Genomic DNA, 21,414 nt, shown 5'->3' on the forward strand with positions numbered 1-21,414 from the left:
TTTTCCTCTTTGAGCTTGTTCTATTAAAGTCAAATAAGTCTAGCTCTATTTCCATATAATATTTTAGGTTTTTGAGATGGTTCTCAACGATGGTTAGATTTCATTTTTCAGCTTTATGATGGTGCAAAGGCAATACACACTAAGTAGAAATCATACTTCAAGTACCCATAAACCATTCTGGTTTTCATATTCAGCGTAGTATTCAATAAATTACATGATATTCAACAATTCATTATAGAATAGGCTTTGAGTTAATTTTGCCCAACTGTAGGCTAATGTAAGTGTTCTGAGCACACTTAAGGTAGGCAAGGCCAAGCTATGATCTTTGGTAGGTTAGGTATATTAAATGCATTTTTGACTTGTGATATTTTCAGTTTATGATGGTTTTATCAGAAAACAACTCATCGTTAAATCACGAAGCTTCGGTATCCTATTTTCCTTTCTGTATCTCTACATCATGTTCTCTTTCAGTATCTTGGCTGCATCCCTTTGGATGATCTCTATTTTCTCAAGGTCCTTCTTAAACAGTGGTTCTCTGGTGGAAATTATAAAGGTCCTAGCATTCAAAGCCAGAAACTCTATATTGTATTTTCTATATTCTAGTTCACTTGCAGATGGGTGATACAGAGCAAGTAACTTCTAGGGTTTTCCCATCCGAATTAAGATGATGATAATTGGCCGGGCGCAGTGGCTCAAGCCTGTAGTTCCAGCACTTTGGGAGGCTGAGACGGGCGGATCACGAGATCAGGAGATCGAGACCATCCTGGCTAACACGGTGAAACCCCGTCTGTACTAAAAAATACAAAAAAACAAAAACAAAAAACAAAAACTAGCCGGGCGAGGTGGCGGACGCCTTGTAGTCCCAGCTACTTGGGAGGCTGAGGCAGGAGAATGGCCTGAACCCGGGAGGCGGAGCTTGCAGTGAGCTGAGATCCAGCCACTGCACTCCAGCCCAGGCGACAGAGCGAGACTCTGTCTCAAAAAAAAAAAAAATAAATAAAATAAAATAAAAAGATGATGATAATTGCTACTTTGCAAAGCTATTTATCATCAAATAATATGCAAAAAAAGGTCTATATGTTACCTTTCCTATAAATGTTAATGATTAATATTAACATTTAGATAATTACAAGCACAGGCTTTTAGAACCCAGCTCTGCCACGTACTTCATGTGACCTGGAAAAATTATTTCTCTAAGCCTCAGATCCCTCAGCTACTAAGTGGAGATTATAATTGCTTTTACCCAATAGGCCTGTAGATTTAAGGCATGTAGAAGATTTAGCTCAAGAGGAATGCACTCAATAAATGGCAGCTATTTTTATAAATAATAAGAACACAAATGTTTGTTTCTTCATTGATACAAATGAAATAGCAATGATCAGTTATTTATAAGACTCAAACAGAAGCCAAAAGCAATATCTACAGTGTTTGTTAGTCCTCTCAGTCGTTATTAGTCTCTCTTTATATATTTATTTTTTATTTATAAGAAAACAATCTCTATTTTGTCATTATTTTAAAAACTCAGGCTCTATAGAAGCACATAGCATAAAAAGGACCAGTGCTTCTTCAGCATTCCCCCCTACTCCCTACACCCAGTTCTGTTATTCTCTTCAGAGAAACTCAATGTTAAGAGTTTGGTGTAAATTTTAATGCATTTATATACATGTTTATATATGTAGTCAGCCCTCTGTATCTGTGAGTTCCACATCTGTGGATTCATCAACTGCAGATAGAATATATTTGAAAAAAAAATGAATGGTTGTGTTTGTACTGATTTACAGACCTTTTTTGGGCTATTTGTTTACCTAAATATAGTAAACAACTATTTGCATAGCATTTACATTGTATTAGGTGCTGTAAACAATCTAGAGCTGATTTAAAGTATCTGGGAGGACTTGTATAGGTTATATGCAAATAGTAAGCCATTTTATATAAGGGACTTGAGCATCCTTAAATTCTGGTATCCAAGGGGGATCCTGGAACCAATCCATATATACATATTACATTTACATACTATATATTGCAAATATTTGCATAAAAATGTACACAACACACACATATAAACATTTATATTTACATAAACATCTATATTTACATATATTCATATAAATTTACATACTCATTTATATTTACATGTATAAATATGTAAACTGTTTATGTCTACATAAGTAATGTATGGGACCATACATTATTTTATAATTTTATTTTTTTTCCGTAAGAATATATCTTAGGCTAGGCAAGGTGGCTCACACTTGTAATCCCAGTGCTTTGAGAGGCTGAGACAGTAGGATTGCTTGAAGCTGGGAGCTCAAGACCAGCCTGGGTAACGCAGCGAGACCCTGTTTCTACAAAAAATTTTTTAAAGTAGCTGGTGTGGTGGTGCATGCAATCCTAGCTGCTTGGGAGGGTAAGGCAGGGGGACTGCTTGAACACAGGAGCTCAATGTTACAGGAGCTAGGACCATGCCATTGCACTCCAGCCTGGAGGAGCTCTAAGACTTTTTAAATTTGTTTTAGAGAAACGATTTGACTCTTGTGCAAATATATATCTATCTCTTAGTTTCAGATTAGATTTTTCCACGATTATTTACTATTATGAAAAATATTGGCATTGTATGGATGTCCTTGTATCCTATTTGAACATTTGTTAATATCTCTATAATCAGGACCTGGGATTTCAGGGTGAAAGGGTAAACACATTTTAAATTTTGATTAGGTTACTGCCAAACTGTCCTCCAAAGACTACCATATTTTTAAAGATGCATTTTGAACTATTAGCTCAATGTTAAGATTATATTCTAATGCTAATTCATATTATTATGTTTTAGTCTACTGCAGTAGTATGTAAATAAGTTCTTCCTTAATGTTTGTAAGGATTACTTTATGGATTGATATGATATATTGCATATGCACACTTTTCCCAATAACTGCTAAGATAAATGTAGCTATAATAGCAATTCCAGATACCCAGAATTTTTCATTTGTCTTAAAGAATTTATTTCAAAAAGATTTTTTCCTCACCAGGCAATGTAGATCAGGTTAAAAATGATCTTGTAAATCTTATAGAACCTAAAAGTTTTCAGTATGTATAATGGATCAATGACATTTTCAAGCTTTGCTATTTCATGAACCTCAAGAATGGACAGATTACCAAATTTGTAGTGTAATAAAATTGTTCTACCATGTAGAATTGATAGACTAAGAAAATTAGACGAATCTGATGTATATATGTATAGCCATTGTATAGATGTATGTACATTACGTATGTATGTATTGTTAAAAGAAAAACCTTAGCCAAATCATATTTAACAGATTTTAATTAGCAAAGAATGACAGACTCAGAGAGATTCCAGTGCAGTCATGTGATGGATGAAGAGTTAGTTATAGACAGAAAAAGGAAAGTGACATACAGAAAATGGAAATGAGTGACAGAAACAGCTAGATTGGTTACAGTGCAGAATTTACCTTATTTGAACAGTTTGAATTGACCCCCTTTAATTGGCCAAAACTTGGTGACTGGCACAAGAGTAGACTCAGTCTGTTGACAACTCCATTTAGGTTATAGTTCACTATGTACAGCGAAACCTTCAGACTGAACTTAAAATATTTAAGGAGGCAGCTTTAAGTTAAACAGTTGAGATTCAGTAATGAATAAATCAGAAAACACTGTACATATTTTAAAATAAAATGTTAATGTGAAATATATAAAACATTCATCTTAAAATTCGGAAGTATAACTAAATGTTTATTGAATACAAAACATGTGTCTTAGTCCATTCCTGCTGCTGTATCAAAATACCTGAGACTAGGTAATTTACAACAAACAGAAATTTATTCCTCACAGTTCTAGGGGCTGGGAAGTACAAGATCAGTGTCAGCCAATTCAATGTTTGATGAGCACCTGTCCCATATATGGCATTTTTTTCAGGGTATCCTCAGTTGGCAGAACAGATAGAAGGGCTAGTTAGCTTCCTTCATTCACTTTTATAAGGGCTCTAATCCCTTAATACTATCACACTGGAAATTAAGTTTCAACATATGAATTTGGGGAATGAACACATTCAGACCATAGCAGCATGCCTGATAAATGTTGCAAACTTAATTATTTTTGAGTTGTGGGTAATACATCGTAACTATCACAACAAAGGCAAGTAAGTAATGAATCCTTCCTTATCTACTATCGAGCTCATTTTCTTTATTCTATTACTGCTGTTGTTTTCTCCCTAATGAAATTTCCACATAAATCAATTGCTCTGTGTGGTAAGTACAACAATGGCCTCCCAAAGATATCTACTTTCTAAACCCCAGAACTTCTGAATATGTTAGGTTACATGACAAAGAGGAACTAAGGTGGCAGATGGAATTTAAAGTTACTAATCAGCTGAATTAAAATAGGGATAGTATTCTGAATTTATACTGGTGGTCCCAATGATGCAATCACAAGGGTCCTTAAAAGTCTTCCTGCAAGAGGCAGGCAGGAGAGAAAGTTAGGGTGATACCATTGCGAAAGACTCATTCTGAAATGCAGTTGCGGATTTTGATGGTGGAGGAATGTGGGAGGCCTCTAGAAGCTAGAAAAGCAAGGAAAAGGATTCTCCTCTAGTGCCTCCAGCAAGGAATGCGGCCCTGATCATACCTTGATTTTAGCTCAGTGAGATTTATGTCAGACTAACTGTAAGATAATTTTTTTAAGCCACTAAGTTTGTGGTAATTTGCACAGCAGGAATATAAAATGAACATACTCTGTAATGGAATCTAAAAAGGAATAAATAAAGCTTACTTTTTTACAAACATCAAGTGAAATACTGTAATAAGTCTTTAAAACCTGCAAAGCATTTGATTATGAAATTCTAAAAACATTTGTGGCTGGGCATGGTGGCTCATGCCTGTAATCCCAGCACTTTGGGACGCTGAGGCAAGCGGGTTACCTGAGGTCAGGAGTTCAAGACCAGCCTGGCCAACATAGGCTCTACTAAAAATACAAAACTTAGCCAAGTGTGGTGGCAGGCACCTGTAATTCCAGCTACTTGGGAGGCTGAGGCAGGAGAACTGCTTGAGCCCGGGAGGTGGAGGTTGCAGTGAGCCGAGATTGTGCCACTGCACTCCAGCCTGGCTGACAGAACAAGGCTCTGTCTCCAAAAAAAAAAAAAAAAAAAAAAAATTTGCATTATCATAACCCATCAGTGAATACTTACTATGTACTGAGGGAAAGGTTGAGGAAAAAAGAAAGACTATGAGGTGTTGACTGTATTCTCTAGTCTGCTACAGTAGTTCTTGATGCCTCTTTAAAATTCAGAAATGTTCATTGTGGAGGGTAATTATCATATACTTGAAACCTTGAGAACTAGACCAGAGTTTGAATTCTCATGGGACTAGAATAGCTATTTGAGTCCACCATTTCATAAAAGTGTATTTGAGTTGCTTAAGCATTACCAACTGATCATTTCTTTTAGCTTGCTGCCTGCTTCTCATCTGAGAAAATGATGGAAAGGATTTAACTTCAGAATAACAGCTAATATTTACTGAACACTTTATTAAATGTCAAGCTACGCTTTTCATCCAATATTTGATTCTCACAACAATCGTTTTAGAACAGTACTTTTGTCACCACCATTTTTAAGATAACAGGCACAGGGAGGTTGAATAAACAGTGCAAAGCCGTAAGGCTGATAGTTGATAGTATTATGATTTTTAAAAAACAGGCAGTCTCACCCTACAACCCGCTCAGATGCTACTCTATGCAGAGCCTATATTATTTCAATTATTTTACACATCTGGGACAAGTTTAGACAACTTAGGCAATTTGCCAAAGGTCACTGAGATATTAAATGCCAGATCAGTGATTCAAAGGTTATTCACTTCCTACATCAATTTTTTTTTTTTTTCTATACTCTTCCTTTACAATTCTCCAGAAGAAGGTAAGTATACTAAGGAATATCTATGACTTGCATCTCTAATTTCCTGACTCATATACCCGTCAGGATAGCAATGCTTATTAACAACTTGGCACATATACTGATTTTAATTAAAAAAAAGATCCATCTGAGGCCACATTAAGATTTAAAAGGCAAGATAATAAATCCTGATGTACTTTGGTAAATCTGAATGAGTGTTATAGATTTATCATTAATCATTAATACTGACTTATATGGAGGTCTATATTACTTCACACAGATTTACTCTAGAATAAGCTCTGGGGTGTGACTATTGGACCTAATTCCTGATGTGAGTATTTAATAAAATATATTCCTTTCTGGAAAGCAAAATTCTACATACTTATTGCGGAAAGAAGTAGCTTGATCCCTTGAGCTACTTATGTTGAAGTAGAAAAGCAATTATACAACTTTCTAGATCAAAAGTTGAGTGTCTGCAGGAAACCCACATATAACTGTCTTACCTTTGTGGAATGGACTTCATTATCCTTGCCATTTGTGACATTTTGAAATACAGGCTTCTTTAAATACTTGCTTGTTAATGTCTAAAAAGTATTGGGAACAACTGTCATTCTTGTTTAATCTATTTTTAAAAGGCAACACAAAAATAAATTATCTTTCTCAATCTTCTATTAAAAATATCCATAAACTTACGTGTTATCACCACGTTTGTGGACGCTCACGGGCCGCTTAACGATTATTCTGCACAACCTACAAGAACCTACCTTCTTCCATCTGTTTTGGGTTCGCAACATGGTGTATGATTTCTGAGATATGTCTTAGTGAATGCATATTGTTAGCTCCTTTCCTGGCTTAAAATTATGATTTGCATAAGTATCTCAAATTCAATTATCTTCTTCTTTTAGGAACAAAAGTGAATGTCACAAGGAAACAATGTGGACTAAACAAAAAGCATATAAAATGTACGTATACACTTTAGTTCAATTTGCCTTTTCTTCCTTTTAGGCACATCATATTTGCTCCAAGTAGCCACAACAAATATGCTGGAGAATCATTTCCTGGAATCTATGATGCTATCTTTGATATTGAAAATAAAGCCGACTCTCGTTTGGCCTGGAAAGAAGTAAAGAAACATATTTCTATTGCAGCTTTTACAATTCAAGCAGCAGCAGGAACTCTGAAAGAAGTGTTATAGGAAGGTTTCAAGTGGCTAGCCATTAAAGGTGTTGCTGAAAGTCTGAGGATAAAAATTCACCCTTCTGATAACTTACGAAGCCAGGGTGTTCTAAAATCTTTTCGTGTCATGTTTTGATTATAGGCTTTGGTCTTTTCATCTGCAAAGCGTTTTTTGTTTTTTTTTTTTGGTCTTTAAACTTTATATTAGCAAAGTGTTAATCTAATGAAATAAAAAACTCTTGTGTGGCAAAAAAATAAAAATAAAAGAAAATTCCCTATATGATAGCAAGGAACGTGAATTCTCAGACATTGCAGGTGTGGGAATGTAAAATGGTTAAACCACTTTTGAAAACAGTTTGGCAGTTTCCTATAAAGTTAAACATATACTTTTATTTTAGGACTCCAGAATTCCACTTCTAGGTATTTATTTAAGAGAAGGAAAAACAATGATCACAGCCAATACTTGTATGCATGTTCACTGCAACTTAAAAGTGTAGACAACCCAAATGTCCATCAACAGATGAATGGATAAACTGTGGTATATCCACAAGACTACTTACTACTCAGCAATAAAAATGAAGTAACTTTCAATAAATGCAGTATTGGCAGACATTGTTGAAGGAAAAAAGCCAGACAAAAGCTACATAGAGTATGCTTCTATTGAGATGAAGTGGCAAACTAATCTGTAGTGTTAGAAATTAGATTAGTGATTGCCTGGGCAAGTGGCAGGTTGGGGAGGATGGCTGCAGAGAAGTATGAGGAAACTTTCTCCAATAGATGAGAATTTTCCGTATCTTGATCTCAGTGGTAAATTGTAAACTTAAAATGTACATATAATTTATTGGTAGGTGAATTAAGCCTCGATAAATGTGATTACAAAAAACAAGTCTGGCAAGGAAACCAGAGTCATATACCTTCTCTTGTGAAATCACCATGACGTGTGAATGGTCAGGAAAAAGCCAGTAATATTCATACATTTAATAATTTCAGCTCTACTGAATAAACATATAAGTCTGATGGGTGATGAAAACAGCTACTAAAATCTTCACACGCTAACTCCTGTAAATGTATGTCAGAATCTGCAAACTTTTATGCAGATCCCAATGACTCAATTACATGTTAAACTATGATTAAAGCTTCAATAAACTTGGTGGTTCATCTACTTCACCAAAACAAGTTAAGAATTAAAAATTAGAAGAGCCTTCATAGGCAGGCATAATAACTAAAATAAGAAACGATAGCTCAAAGCTTAACTACAAGGAAAAACTATTACCCTTGCTCCCAGGCCAACAATACAGTTTAACTTAAAACAGTGGGGGCATTCAGTTTAGGGGCATTTTCTATACATCTCAGTATTACTAGAGGTATTTCACTGATCCTCCACAATAAGTTGCAAGTATAGCAATGGTTCTGTCATCAAGGTAACTTTTAAATATGTTCCATTCCTTCTGCTTAAAGAGGCAATAAGGTGTGTTATTTATGAAGTATAAATAAATATACACAATTAAGACTTTTGTAAAAGTTTTTCTCAAATCTAGGGAGTTAACTTCACTACCACGCTACACTACCAAAGTATAACACTTTAACTTTTGCCTTGAAGCATTGTGTTGTAGAAAAAATACTGCATTAAGACCCATGAATCATACTATCTACTACCCAACTGAGTAGACCACTACGTATCTCTGGGCATCAGTTCCCTCCACTTCTATCATTTCTAAAGGAGACAAAGCACAAAGGTTTGGAAATCTCTTGGTTGTTCTTCCTACCGTAGTTTTCCTGAAGATAGATGCGAGCTGCCAAAACAGCATAGGCGGTTTGAAATATGAGTTTGGGGTAAAATAGCAATCATTGCAATTTAATTTTTCCTTGAATTCTTAAGTTATTTTGTTTTTATAATTTTTAATCAGTATCTGTTAGCAACAGAACAAGTGATTGTGTGGCATGCACTATAATCAATTCAGGATATTGAACATAGAATATGTGTTATCGCATGTTAAATAGGGCATATGTTTGGACTTTTTAAAGAACTTTTCCCCCTAAGCATTTGAGATCAGCTGAATTAAGCAGCTAATCATTATTCCCCTTTCATCTCATTCCTTGATCCAAGTCCTGAGAGAGATACTATCTCTCTTAAGGATACTTAGGAAATAATGACAAGGAAATATTTTGCTTGTCATAGTATATTGCCTGTTTTAAGACCTACTTTTAAAATCAAATAAGCCATAAATTATTATTATGCCATACTTTTAATCATTTAACCTAAATGTGTTTAATCAGAAGTTGTCTAATATAAAAACTAGTAAGCAAAAAGCATGTGAAATATATGTATATACTTTAACCAAGAAATTCTAAAAATTGGTTTCTACAGAGAAAACTGGACAGAATGACAATGTATGTGACACAACAGTGTTTACTACAGCATTTTTTATCAAAGTAAAAAATAGTAAAAAAAAGTCACAAGCTAAATATCAATGGAGAGTTGATTATAGTATAAAAATGAACATAAAATGATTATATATACATTTTTCATGTATATGGTAAGTTGTCCATGACTTAACACTGGTTTAAAAAATTGATAAAACTAAATATATGAATATCAAACAAAATATCAACAGTGCTTGCATTTCGGTGGTAGACTTTTATGTGACTTGTACTCTGTACTGAATTGCTAAAATTTTTTACATCAGAGTATATTCCCTTTTATAAGGGGTAAAATAATATAATAAAAACTACTGTTTTCATTTTGAACAGACAAAAAGTACAGAGTTCTGGGATTCAATACGGTTCACAAATAGTAATTCTATTTTATACCCTTGAAATTTATTATTCTGAGGATACAAATAACACTCATTTATATATGCACACATGAGCCATCTTAATATTTCCATTTAGTTCAGAATTTCAAAAATATCAATCGATCCTTGAAAGTACAGAAATGAATTTAGGGTAAAATAGTAACCTTTGAAATAATTACGGTACTGTATTAGATTTGTCTTTTTCTTGTAATTGCTTTTTAACTTTATGAACTCATTGATCTTTTTTCTCTTTTTAACAACTTTTATTCGTCTACTTTTTCCAATCCCCAATGTGATTAAATTCAGAACAGTATCTTTCAAGTAAATGATGCAAAACTTCCTTTTACATCATCTCACTTCCTTTCCCCCTTTGTATCACAGTTATACAATCCTAGCCAGAGTATCTAACTAAACGTCATCATGCTATGTGCTATGAAAAATTCCTTCCATGGGGACCTCCATTACCAAAATGATGTGGTAGTACTGGCAATGGCTCCCAGGTTCAGTAACTAGGAAAAAAATGGATCAAATGCAAAATACACTAGAGATATCAAAGAGCTGTGGAAGCATTTAACACTAGATGTACTAAAAGTCTTTGAGTCTATCTAGCTAGCTGAGACTACCAACTGTTTTTTTTTTCCTGGGAGCATTTGCCAATTCTAGGCATGGACTAAAGATCAGGCTTGGTGTGGACTAAAGCACTTTATTGGGGAAAATCAGCAGGACTTTTACTACATGATCTATCATGATGTACTAGAATCTAGAGGAGCCCCAAACCCAATGCTGAGTGAGACTAGAGCTTAGGGGCTAGGCAAATAAGTTTTCTGAACAGGCCAGTATCACCTCTCAACGCCAGGCTTCTTCATACCCTATTCTTTCTCCCTTCTCCTCTCTTGTATTTGGCCGCCACCTGTCCTTTTTTTTTCCCCGTCAGGACTCTACTATTTATCCTTCACGAAATCCATCCATAAAAATCTACCAAATATGCACCACAGAAACTTTCTACAGGCTTATCTTTGGCATAATTTTTATTTAACAACCTCTTATTTTCCTTGTTGTATCCTTTCTTGGAAGCGCAGTCTGTTTAATTATCTCCAGCACACAGGAAGTGACCTGGGTGCTGAATAAAACAAAATAATTAAGCAATGGAATTGCTATAATATTAAAGATGCTTACAAACTTTTATCTTATTTTCAATAAAATCTATACATTTTACACCTATCAACTCAGAACAATTCATTGGGAGGGGAAAAACTACTAAAAAGTCTAACTTCAAATGAACTCAGAATTTCCTGCTAAATCATAAATATGAAAAGCAGACCATCCATGTATGCTAGAGGATCTCTTTCGGAGAAGTGTCCTACAATTTATAACATTTTACAAGTGGTTAAATCCATTAAAACTTCAAAAACTTTTAGATTTTCTTTCTCCTGTAATGTGATAGGATATCTTCCCTAACTTGCGAAAACTGAGAACCCAGCTAGCTTTACATAATTGAAATGAGTGAATGTGTGCCTAATACACTAATACTTGATTTTAATGAATTCTCTCACTCCCACAGTGTCTTATGTTAGCTGCCTTCGTTTGTGGCCTTTTAATAATCCACATCTAAGAATACCAAGATGTAAAAATTGCTCAGAGTCCAGATGATAATAAGGCTAAGGTTATTTCTATGCACAAGCATTTAGAACAAACTGCCTGCAAGGGACAAATTTACCGCCATGGGCCTTTTACTTTGACTCAGTCCTACAGCTCCAGAATCATCACTAATTTTTGTCAACTGCCCATTGGACCTTTAGAGGTTCTTAGTAAGAAAATCAATGGCTCAACTGACTACTGCGAAAACTGAAAGCACATTATCTTCTCATGGTAATTTAGTTATTTAACTAGTATTAGGAAATAAAGGAATAAGCACTAATAATAAGCAAAGGGCCGTTTACATTCTGGATTTTGTGTGGTGACTTAGGTATCTTCAGTGTCATGCTTAAGAGTGTAAGGACTTTGGAATCAATTTCTAATTTTTAAACTAAATTTCAACATTTGCTATCGATGTAACCCCAGAGGCAAGTTATCCACCTTTCCTTTGCCTATGTTTCTCCATCTGTAAAATACAGGTTATATTGTAAATAATCATGGTGATGTTCTGAAGAGAAAAGCTATCATAAGCGCTTAGCAAAGTGTTTGGCACATTGTAATTACGCAACAACAAAAGCTATCGTTATATCCACAGCTTCAAGTTACCTCTTATAACTAATACTTCCTAATTCCTATGGCTAAATTACAAATTTCTGTTCAAGTGAATTAAGTCCTGTGATTAGACACCTACTTTCCCTGAAGGTTTTAAAATTATCTTCAGTTTCTGGCTTTGTCTTCCCAATGGCTTTCTGTTCCCTTAAATTTGTTCTCCATCTCTGCCCCCAATTATTCAGCTCTTTCCTACAGATGATTTTAAGTAGCTTTACTGGGGGTATGGTAGAAAGGGGACTTGAAGCAATCTTTAAGGCATCAAAAATAGTCTAAGTTGATCTCTAATATGAACTGAGTAGTCAGGGCTCAATTTGTTACTGAATTCAGCTTTCTTTAGTAGGAAACCTTTTAAGGTTTTACATAAAATTATAGTGATCCCATTTATTACTGTCAGCCTAAAGAACCATTTAAAACTTGTGGATTTTCTTGACACAGACAATTTCTACATTTTTCTGTACCTTAACAATGTATCATGCCTAGTTTTATCAATCATGTTTTATCATTGATACTAACAGAATCAAGGGTCTGTGGTAAATTTATTTTCCTTTTGCCCATCCAGCCTTCCTTGCCCATTCTGGAAAAAGAAGGTTTTCATAAGGGGACCCATAACAGATGGTTTGGGTGGCACACTGAATATTTAGCAGGTGAGCCTAAATATTCCTTTATTGGATTTACTTATTCCTATGCTTGTATACTCCAAAGCAGGGATTACCAGTTTTTTCAATGAAAACAAGATGCCCTCAAAGTTCAGAGTGCTATCAATGTTGCATCCTCAAAGTCAGTTAGTGAATTTACATTACTGCCTATTATGATTCTAAATCCTGACAGCCAGATAAGGCCTGTGAACCTCGTATCTTACCAATAGCCTGGAACACTTCATGAGGATTTGTAAACATTCCTTGGACTCAGCAGTCCCTTGAGAAAATCATTTCCTCCAAAACCTGTGTCTATATTCTCTATCTTGTTTAAGCTCTCCCTCCATTCCCAAACCTAGGAATTATCCTAAATTTTCATCTAGACCCTAATTCCTTTCTCTCTTCTCTTCCTACTGCTTCTGCTGTATTTCATGCCCTCATCTTAAACTGGTCTGCCTCTACACCAACTCTAATCGTTCCCTTCTATCAAAGCTAAATTTGATGCTGTTTTATTGCATGTTTTATCTAACACAGAGGTAAGAATTACTATTTACAAGCTACATATCACTATCAAAATGGCAATGAAAACTTTTGTGCTTTTTGCAGTAAGGATTCTGAAACTTCTTTGGAGGCTGTTAAGAAAAACTAGAGACCCTAAGAGTCATCAAATCACAAGCAATGAATTGGCTATTATATCCAAAACCATCCAGGCAAAATGACTACATAATTTTATAACTTAACACAACATAAAATTTGTTCCTGGTTACCAAACACATTAAGAGTTTTCCATGCTATATGCCCATTTTATATAAAGCCTATTCACTCAACTGACAAAAGCAGCACAGAATAGTGGTTAAGAGCAGGGAACAACACAGAGTCAGGCTACGTGAGTTTGAAATCTTTATACCACAACACATTAGTTTGAACTCTGGGTAAGCTACTTAACCAATGTCATAAGTCAGTTTCCTCATCTGTAATATAAGAATAACAGAATCTACCTCATAGGGTGGTAAGGAAGATTAACAAGTTAATCATAAAAATAAAATCTGAATACATATGAAACTGGAAAATGAAATAAGCAAAATGAAGAAAAGGATCAGGGTGTTAAAAAAATATTAATACACCAATCTAACCTCTTTAATGAAGGAGGGGAAAGTGCCTCAAGTTCAGGAAGGTTTCCCTTTTCCAGACTCAATCACTAATCTTACTTTTATTAGCGAAGGCTTCAAAAAAGAATTTAAACATTTAAACAACGTCTCTGCCAAATCAAAAAGGAATGGCAAATTGAATTATTTTGACACATAATCTTTAAGCAACATAAAAATGTTTAAGGCTGGAAGTTACATTTCTTTTCAACGGACATTAAAGGTGGTGCACTAAATGGAAAAACTAAGAAACGTCATTGAGTTTTTAGTGAAAACATGGTCTTCAGAAAAACTGTTCTTAAAGATAGTCTTCACAATGAAGAATTCTGTTAAAAAGTTAAAATCAAATATGCAGAAGAAAACCTATGCGAATTTTCTTCTGCATATTGTTTGATTTTAACTTTTTTGATTAAATAATATAACCTGTTATTTTAGAGACAGTGCCATACGTATAAAGCCACAGGCATATACATAACTAAAGAAGGCAAGCCATCCAACACCACCAGATTAAGTTTTAAGATACCTGGGCAGTAGGGACGCAGTCAGGGATAATGAACACCACCACCAAAACCCTATCTATCAAATAATCAAAATAAATGAAATAGAAAAACCTATTAACAAAACCTAAAAACAAGCTGGACTTAATAGCTTGCATTTCAAAACTAAGGCCATAGAATGGTACTGGCAAAAACAAAGTAAATACCAAACACAAATGCCAGATCAAAATAATTTTCAATTAAAAGAGGAACAAAAAAACCTGTTCATGTTCAAATAGATAATTTAAAAGTACCTGACTGCTAAAAAAAAGAATTTACAGAGTACATACTCATATATCCTAAAAGGGACACCAGCCCTCATAAATGAGCTTTTAAGAATTTACTTACTGTGAGTATATACATGACATAAATTTTCAGGCTGAGGAATAACTGATTAAAAAAAAAATAGGGAGTTTGAAGAGAGGAAATAACTCAAAGTTCCTTTAAAATATTTGCAAGAACTCTTTAAAGTTTCTCTTCACTTTGATGGTTGAATAATTTTCTGAAGAAAATTCTTAATTAAATCCTTGTAAAAAATATAAATTAGAATAAAGTAAAATCATTACAGTCCTTTGCCAGTATAGTTAAACCAAGAAGTTACATCTTCAACCTATAAACATTTGTTGATTCCTAATCGTATCTTAATTGTTTATAAATTACTGGCTTAAATTATTACCAAAAAGGACAAGTCTTAAGACCTTGAAGAGTTCCACTAAAAACAGATGGTAAAAATATTCTACTTTATTTAATAGTATTATACAAAGGTTAATTTCTTAAGTTTTATAAATGTTCTATGATAACGCAGATTATAACATTAAGATTAATATAAGATATAAAGAACTCCTGTATTATATTTTTACAACTTTTCTGTAAACCTAAAACTAGGTCAAAGTAAGAGGTTAAAAAAAGGCTCAATTTATTAGGACCTTACTTCCTTTATACTAGTAAATGTGCTATGAAAGAAAAATAGCATTTTAGGTTTCCCATGTTTAGTCACCAAGTACACATATAATACACCTAACTTTGACTGCTTTGCTACAGTAATTATTTTTAATGCTAAAAAAGACAAAGCAAATTTCTAGAGAAACAAATCAACAAGCATTTTTTATTAACTTTTTTGACAAACTGAGAGTAAAACATATGCTACCTAATGATACAACTGTGTCCCTTTAAGTCTAAGATAAATATCATTCAGATTTTTATCTGGACAAGAAATTCAAAGGCTCCTTAAGAAGAAAGAAATGAAATACCATGGTCACTAATGCAACCAGACTAAATATAAAAGCCATGTGTGTATGTGTGTGTGTGTGTATAAATCAATGTTTTGATCAATGCAACTAATCTGAGGTTACAGTAACTCACTGCTTTAAATAATATTTCAATTACATGTAAAGATTAAGATACTGTTTAGGGGAAAACAGCCTCAGAAAGAAGTATTAACAAAAAGGCATATTAATCATTGCTTTTAATCAAACTAAGTATCAACCTTTCCCCTAACCCATAAAGACTTTATGTCTCTAAATGGTTCCTAAATCATGGAAGATAACTTGAAAAATTTTAAATACATCTCAAGGTATTAGATGCTTATGTACTCCATGTGGGTCCAACTTTTACTGCCCAGATTTCTTGCCATGGTAGTGTAATGTCATGAAAGTCTGGTTGCCAGATCTTTTTGTTTTTATTTGTAACAGAGCTAAACCTTTTAACAATTATATTAACTACATCTAAGTTATTTGCTATTGGTAGTAGAATGAAATATATGCTTTAACGAATATAGTACTTCTACAAATTTTTCTTTGTAAGAATTCCATAAATACCAAGGAAAAGAAAAGATTCAAGGGGTCTGGGAAATAAACCCCCTATAATTTTAAATCTACATAAGTTTAATTTATTCCCAAACTTTCTAAGTTCTTCCAGAGTTCTGGCCTTCAGAATATTTCCTAATTTTTCTTCTTGAGCTCTGCACTGCCTCAAACGTATCCAAACGATCTAATTCTGTGTTACCTATATTTAATATAAATAAAGTACAATATATAATCAACACTGTATCACTAGAATTGTGAAGCTCTTCATGACTTAAAAAAAAACTCCAAAAGAATTAAGCTATTTTATTTAACATGTAATAGTCATAAAGCGACTCCATATATTTAGTTTTCTGATATCCTAATGTATTTCCACAAACCTTTTAAGTCTACAATTTTATATAGTTTTCCATCAGGGAGGCAAGGTATATATAATTTCTTTTTATATTTAACTAAAAGTTTTAAGAGGGCTTAGTCTCTAAATCAGTAACAATCAGTCATAACACCATACAAACACATTTAAATATTCAGGAAAGAGGTTTTTAAGATTATTGCTTAGTCTTATAAAATGGTGAATTGTAACCAAATTGGTATCTCTGTATTCTTATTTATATTTCCTATACTCTTACATCATACTGCTTGGCAAGTAATGTAAGTTTTGACATAATTTAAAAATTCAAGTAGTTGTAAACAAACTCTAAATTTGTTAAACAATTCACATATTCCCCTTTATTTACTATACTACCTCAGAATTAATCCTCCTTAAAAAAGTAATCATCCCACATAGAAAAAAACTGCAGAGCTTCATGTCTTCCTTAAATATTTTCAAGTACTGTAAGAACACAAATCCATGAAAAAACTGATTGAAATTTGGTATTTCATCTTGCTTTACTAATTATGGAATAATACGAAGACATAAAAAAAATGTTCCTTAATATTTCTTTGCTTAACAGAGAAATACAAAGAAATACTGCAATTATGGTTAGGGGCTATTTTCCAGCCTCTTCAAGTATAGGACACAACTATGGTTCCTACCAGTAAGGAGAAATGAATAATCAATCAATCTTACATAACACAAAAGAATGATGAGAGGCACAAAAAGACAAACTGACTTTGGCTTTTGAGAACTTAATGTTAACCCTGAAATGCCACATTCAGTAACACAACAACAAAACAAAAGATTACAGCAGCAAGCCACCACTTCACACAGTATTAAGAATTCTGAAATATCTAATAGCCTTCCTCCCATCTCCCACTCAATCTGTTGTGTCGTCTTTTTGTTCTTCCTGCTTTTTAGCTGCAGGCAGTTCAAGGCTTGCCCACTGCATTGGTTCAGCTTTTCTCATAGTGATTTCAATCTTTGTTGCAGTCATAGTTACATAACTTCGCTTTACATCAATCACCTGTAACATATCAAAGAGAATTACAGGAAACTTCGGTGGTTTTATTAGTATCAGAGGAAAACATCAGACTTGCTTATGCCAGTAATCTCAAATCCAAGCTTCTAAAGGCTTCTTTTATATCTAGACTTAAACTTTTTGGTAGGATACACTGTTAAGTTATGGATCTATACTTTGCATCAATGTCTACTACAGCACTGTCTTTTATTCTACAAATGATCTCTTAAGTTATCAGAAAAAAAATCATTATAAATTTGTAATACTTACACCCCATAATTTCACATTTTGATCAAATTCCTTCTCTCCTTCAAATACAATGTGCACATTTAACTGAAAAAGATATACACAGTTAATTGATCAAATTCAAACTGAAGATTTATGGTATCAAACACTGATTATAAAAATAAGACTGACAAAAATGAATTAAGCTATTTTAAGAAACTGCCAATACTGTATTGTTTCATATGAGAAAAGCTGCTGACAAAAAAGAGTAATTGGCTTCAAGTTTCACACGGATAACTAAGCACTGTATTACTTGATAAATCTACTACAGTATCTCCAGAATGGTTCAGCAGTAACTCTATTATGCAGAAATCTTCATTTAAAATAGTTTCATAGATTTAATTTTTTTTAATGGGAGTCATTATAAAATCTTACCCACAAATCAGCTGAGATATAAACAATACTTTAAAATATAGTAACATAAAGACTGATGTATAGAAAAGAATTTTTACTCAAAATTTTTAGATGTACTTACCAATGTGCTATTTGCTTCTACTCGACTAAGTTCTGGAAGTGAATTTTTAGCATATACTGAAATGGTAACTTCACCTCCAGTCTGATGCCAGTCATGTCTACATGGAACAACTTTTTTCCCCTGTAAATATAAGAGAAACTCTGTAAGTTAAAGTGCCACATAATTTCTTAAAAAGAGGAATCTGACCCATCTAACTGAGAAAAAAACTACCACGCACAACTAAGCACTTATCTTTAAGGACAAAAAAAATTCTAAATTTTCCAAGAGGCTTAAACAACAAAATATATCATGATACAAAGATTCTTCATAAATTTTATGATTTGAGAACACACTTACTCCTTCCCTTTGTTTTTCTCTTTTAGGACCATTAATATTGATGCACATTTAAAAAGACAACTTAAGAACTCCTACTTAATTTAATCCAATTTTAACATTGTGTAACCTACTAAGTACTGTCATCAAAACACTCTTCGAAGACTGAAAGACATTTGTTTACTGGGATAAATCAGATACCACCTTAACCTCATGCATGAGAAACCTTATTTATTTTCTACAAATCAGAACCTAGGAAAAAAAAATCTGACCAGTTATTACTTTCTTCCCATTTTAATAAAGAACAAATGATTTTTGGATTTTTCTGATTATGAAAATAATCCTTACATACCAGTAGTATACCGCCCTACCAGTATTTTTTTATAGAGGCAAATGGTGATTTGTTACATAAACGAGAACAATTTAGTTACATAATTCAGGAAACTCTGAGACACTACTCTTGTAAACGGTACTATTTTCGTTTTGATAAAATTACATTAACTAAATTTAAATTATATATGTTACTTACATTTATGCCCTTAGCTACTAACTTACTTAAAACTTGCATACATTAAAAAACAAGAAAAATTACATCATTTTATCTAGGATTATACTTCCAAACTTAACATAAGAGAAAACAGTATTTTACTTTCTCAAACTTAAATTTTCAAACTTTTGGACTAATACAGATTCCCTCACTTTTTATTTAAAAACATTTCTGATAGTTTTGTGGTAGATGAATTTTTATAACTTCAGGGTATTTTCATAATATCCAACCATGTGTCATTAAAAAGCAGCAACTAGGGCCGGGTGCAGTGGCTCATGCCTATAATCTCAGCACTTTAGGAGGCCGAGGTGGGTGATCACGAGGTCAGGAGTCCAAGACCAGCCTAGGCAAGATGTGAAAATCCGTCTCTATAAAAAATACAAAAATTAGCCTGGCATGGTGGTGCGTGCCTGCAGTCCCAGCTACTAGGGAGGCTGAGGCAGGAGAACTGCTTGAACCTGGGAGGCAGAGGTTGCAATGAGCCTGCACTGCACTCCAGCCTGAGGAACAGAGTGAGACTCTGACTCAAGAAAATAAAAGGGCAGGGAGGGGCAGCAACTACAGAATACTCAAATATTGAAATCTCTAAATTAATTTGAAAATTTAATACATTATAAAATACATTAATAGCTAAAAGACAAAAACTTACTGAGCAGAAAGTTGCTCATCCTCTTACAATTTAATGGGGTTTTGGGAAATTATTTGCATAGCCCTGAAGTCTTTTTAAAAAGCTGTCCAAGGAAGTAGGAAATGATGCTTTTCCCCCCCTTTTTGATAAATATCCCATTAGCAAACAGAGGCATTCAGAAGAATTCCACTGAAGCAAGACTGTAATCCTCCTGGTCTGGCCACTAGACGGAGGATTTGTGCATCTGTAAATGATTGAAGTTTTAAGTGGCCAAAAGAATAATCAGGTCTAAATGCTTTAACATCACCAAATTCACAGAAAAGTAATTTTTAAAAAACAAAAAGCAGGAAGAGGCCATGGAGCTAATTTTATTAATTAAAAAAGACAAAAATGCTTCAATTTTGTCAGGCTTAAATATTTCACAAAACCCCACAAGCTTGCATCAAAACAGATGGCTATTTTGCTCAAAAGGCAGTGCACTGGCAGCTTGATTCATATTCATTTTATTTTGTAGTCATATTAAAGGTCTATGGTGAAAAAAGAAAACTTTTTAAAAAATATCTAAAGACAGAATAATTTCAAATCTTTAAAAAATGACTCAGATGAATATAAACACAGTGTGCTATTTTTGGAAGAGTTACGTTACTTACAGCATCTTTTTTAGTCCACATGTGTTTCCCTTTTGTACAGCCCTCTTGGGCTAAGAATGTATTAAAATCAGAAGTTTTTCTTCTACAACAGCTCCAGTATTTCATCCTTTAAATTATCACAGAAAAACTTCAGAAATAAAATCTCACAACCAATTAAATCCAGAAGTATTTTAGGGATAAATCTGATTTTTAAGAAGTCAGTAAGTATACAACTCTAGTATTTTACAAGTGTCTAAATTACTAAACAGCTAAAAATGAATGCACAGTATATCAGGAAGACTATATTTTAAAACCAGGTTGCCATTTATTATAGTAATCTTGGCGTTCCTGAGTTGACACTTACAGAAGTGATACCTGAAACATTTAGTCTTCCTGAATAAAGTCAATTAAAATCATCACCTATTCCAAATCAGCTTTTCACTGACGGCTGACACTCTATTTTCCTTGTGAAGCTACCAAACACTTGTATGACCAAAGATTTATAATCTATTTCAATAAACCAATATAAACAAATTAAAAATGAATGATTATACAACAAATCCCAAAGTAGGATTGTTTACTTCAGATACTACTTATTGTTTACTTCAGATAAATCAAAAACAGGAAGTCAAAAATCACGGCAAAACTTCAGGTTTCAAGTCCTGAAGAATGTGGAAACAGAGCGTAAGATGTTTACATAGTGCTGCATTTCTGTAAACTAGAGCATAATACAGAAGAGAGGCTCTCAACTGCAGGATGTGGAAAAGTATGCGTCTTCTTGGGATAATGGTGTCTTAGTGCCCCAGGGACCAAATTTCTAAATGCCCTGCAGTATGTAGGACAGTCCTTCAAACAAAACATTTACCCCAAATAGACAGCATCATTTTTAAATACAGGATATAAAGAGAAACA

General features: G+C 33.6%; 2 protein-coding genes across 3 annotated transcripts in view; one reads left to right on the forward strand and one right to left on the reverse strand.

Moving 5' to 3' along the window:
• The window catches only part of NAALAD2 (N-acetylated alpha-linked acidic dipeptidase 2), a 56,458-nt gene extending 48,222 nt beyond the window's left edge, over positions 1 to 8,236 (forward strand). For both annotated transcript variants that reach the window (XM_023209201.3, XM_023209202.3), the window contains one exon: positions 6,899 to 8,236. In XM_023209201.3, the coding sequence (XP_023064969.2) occupies positions 6,899 to 7,088 (190 nt within the window). In that variant the 3' untranslated portion in view covers positions 7,089 to 8,236. The remainder of the gene's footprint in view (positions 1 to 6,898) is intronic.
• Positions 8,237 to 9,299: 1,063 nt separating this feature from the next.
• CHORDC1 (cysteine and histidine rich domain containing 1) overlaps positions 9,300 to 21,414 on the reverse strand; it is a 29,323-nt gene continuing 17,208 nt past the window's right edge. The window contains exons 8-11 of the mRNA XM_023209203.3: positions 20,524 to 20,629; positions 18,387 to 18,506; positions 17,897 to 17,959; positions 9,300 to 17,632 (exon numbers count right to left, since the gene is read on the reverse strand). Coding sequence (XP_023064971.1) covers positions 17,486 to 17,632; positions 17,897 to 17,959; positions 18,387 to 18,506; positions 20,524 to 20,629 — 436 coding nt within the window. The 3' untranslated portion in view covers positions 9,300 to 17,485. The remainder of the gene's footprint in view (positions 17,633 to 17,896; positions 17,960 to 18,386; positions 18,507 to 20,523; positions 20,630 to 21,414) is intronic.

This window comes from Piliocolobus tephrosceles, chromosome 13 (assembly GCF_002776525.5).
Source record: "Piliocolobus tephrosceles isolate RC106 chromosome 13, ASM277652v3, whole genome shotgun sequence".
Lineage (NCBI taxonomy): Eukaryota > Metazoa > Chordata > Mammalia > Primates > Cercopithecidae > Piliocolobus > Piliocolobus tephrosceles.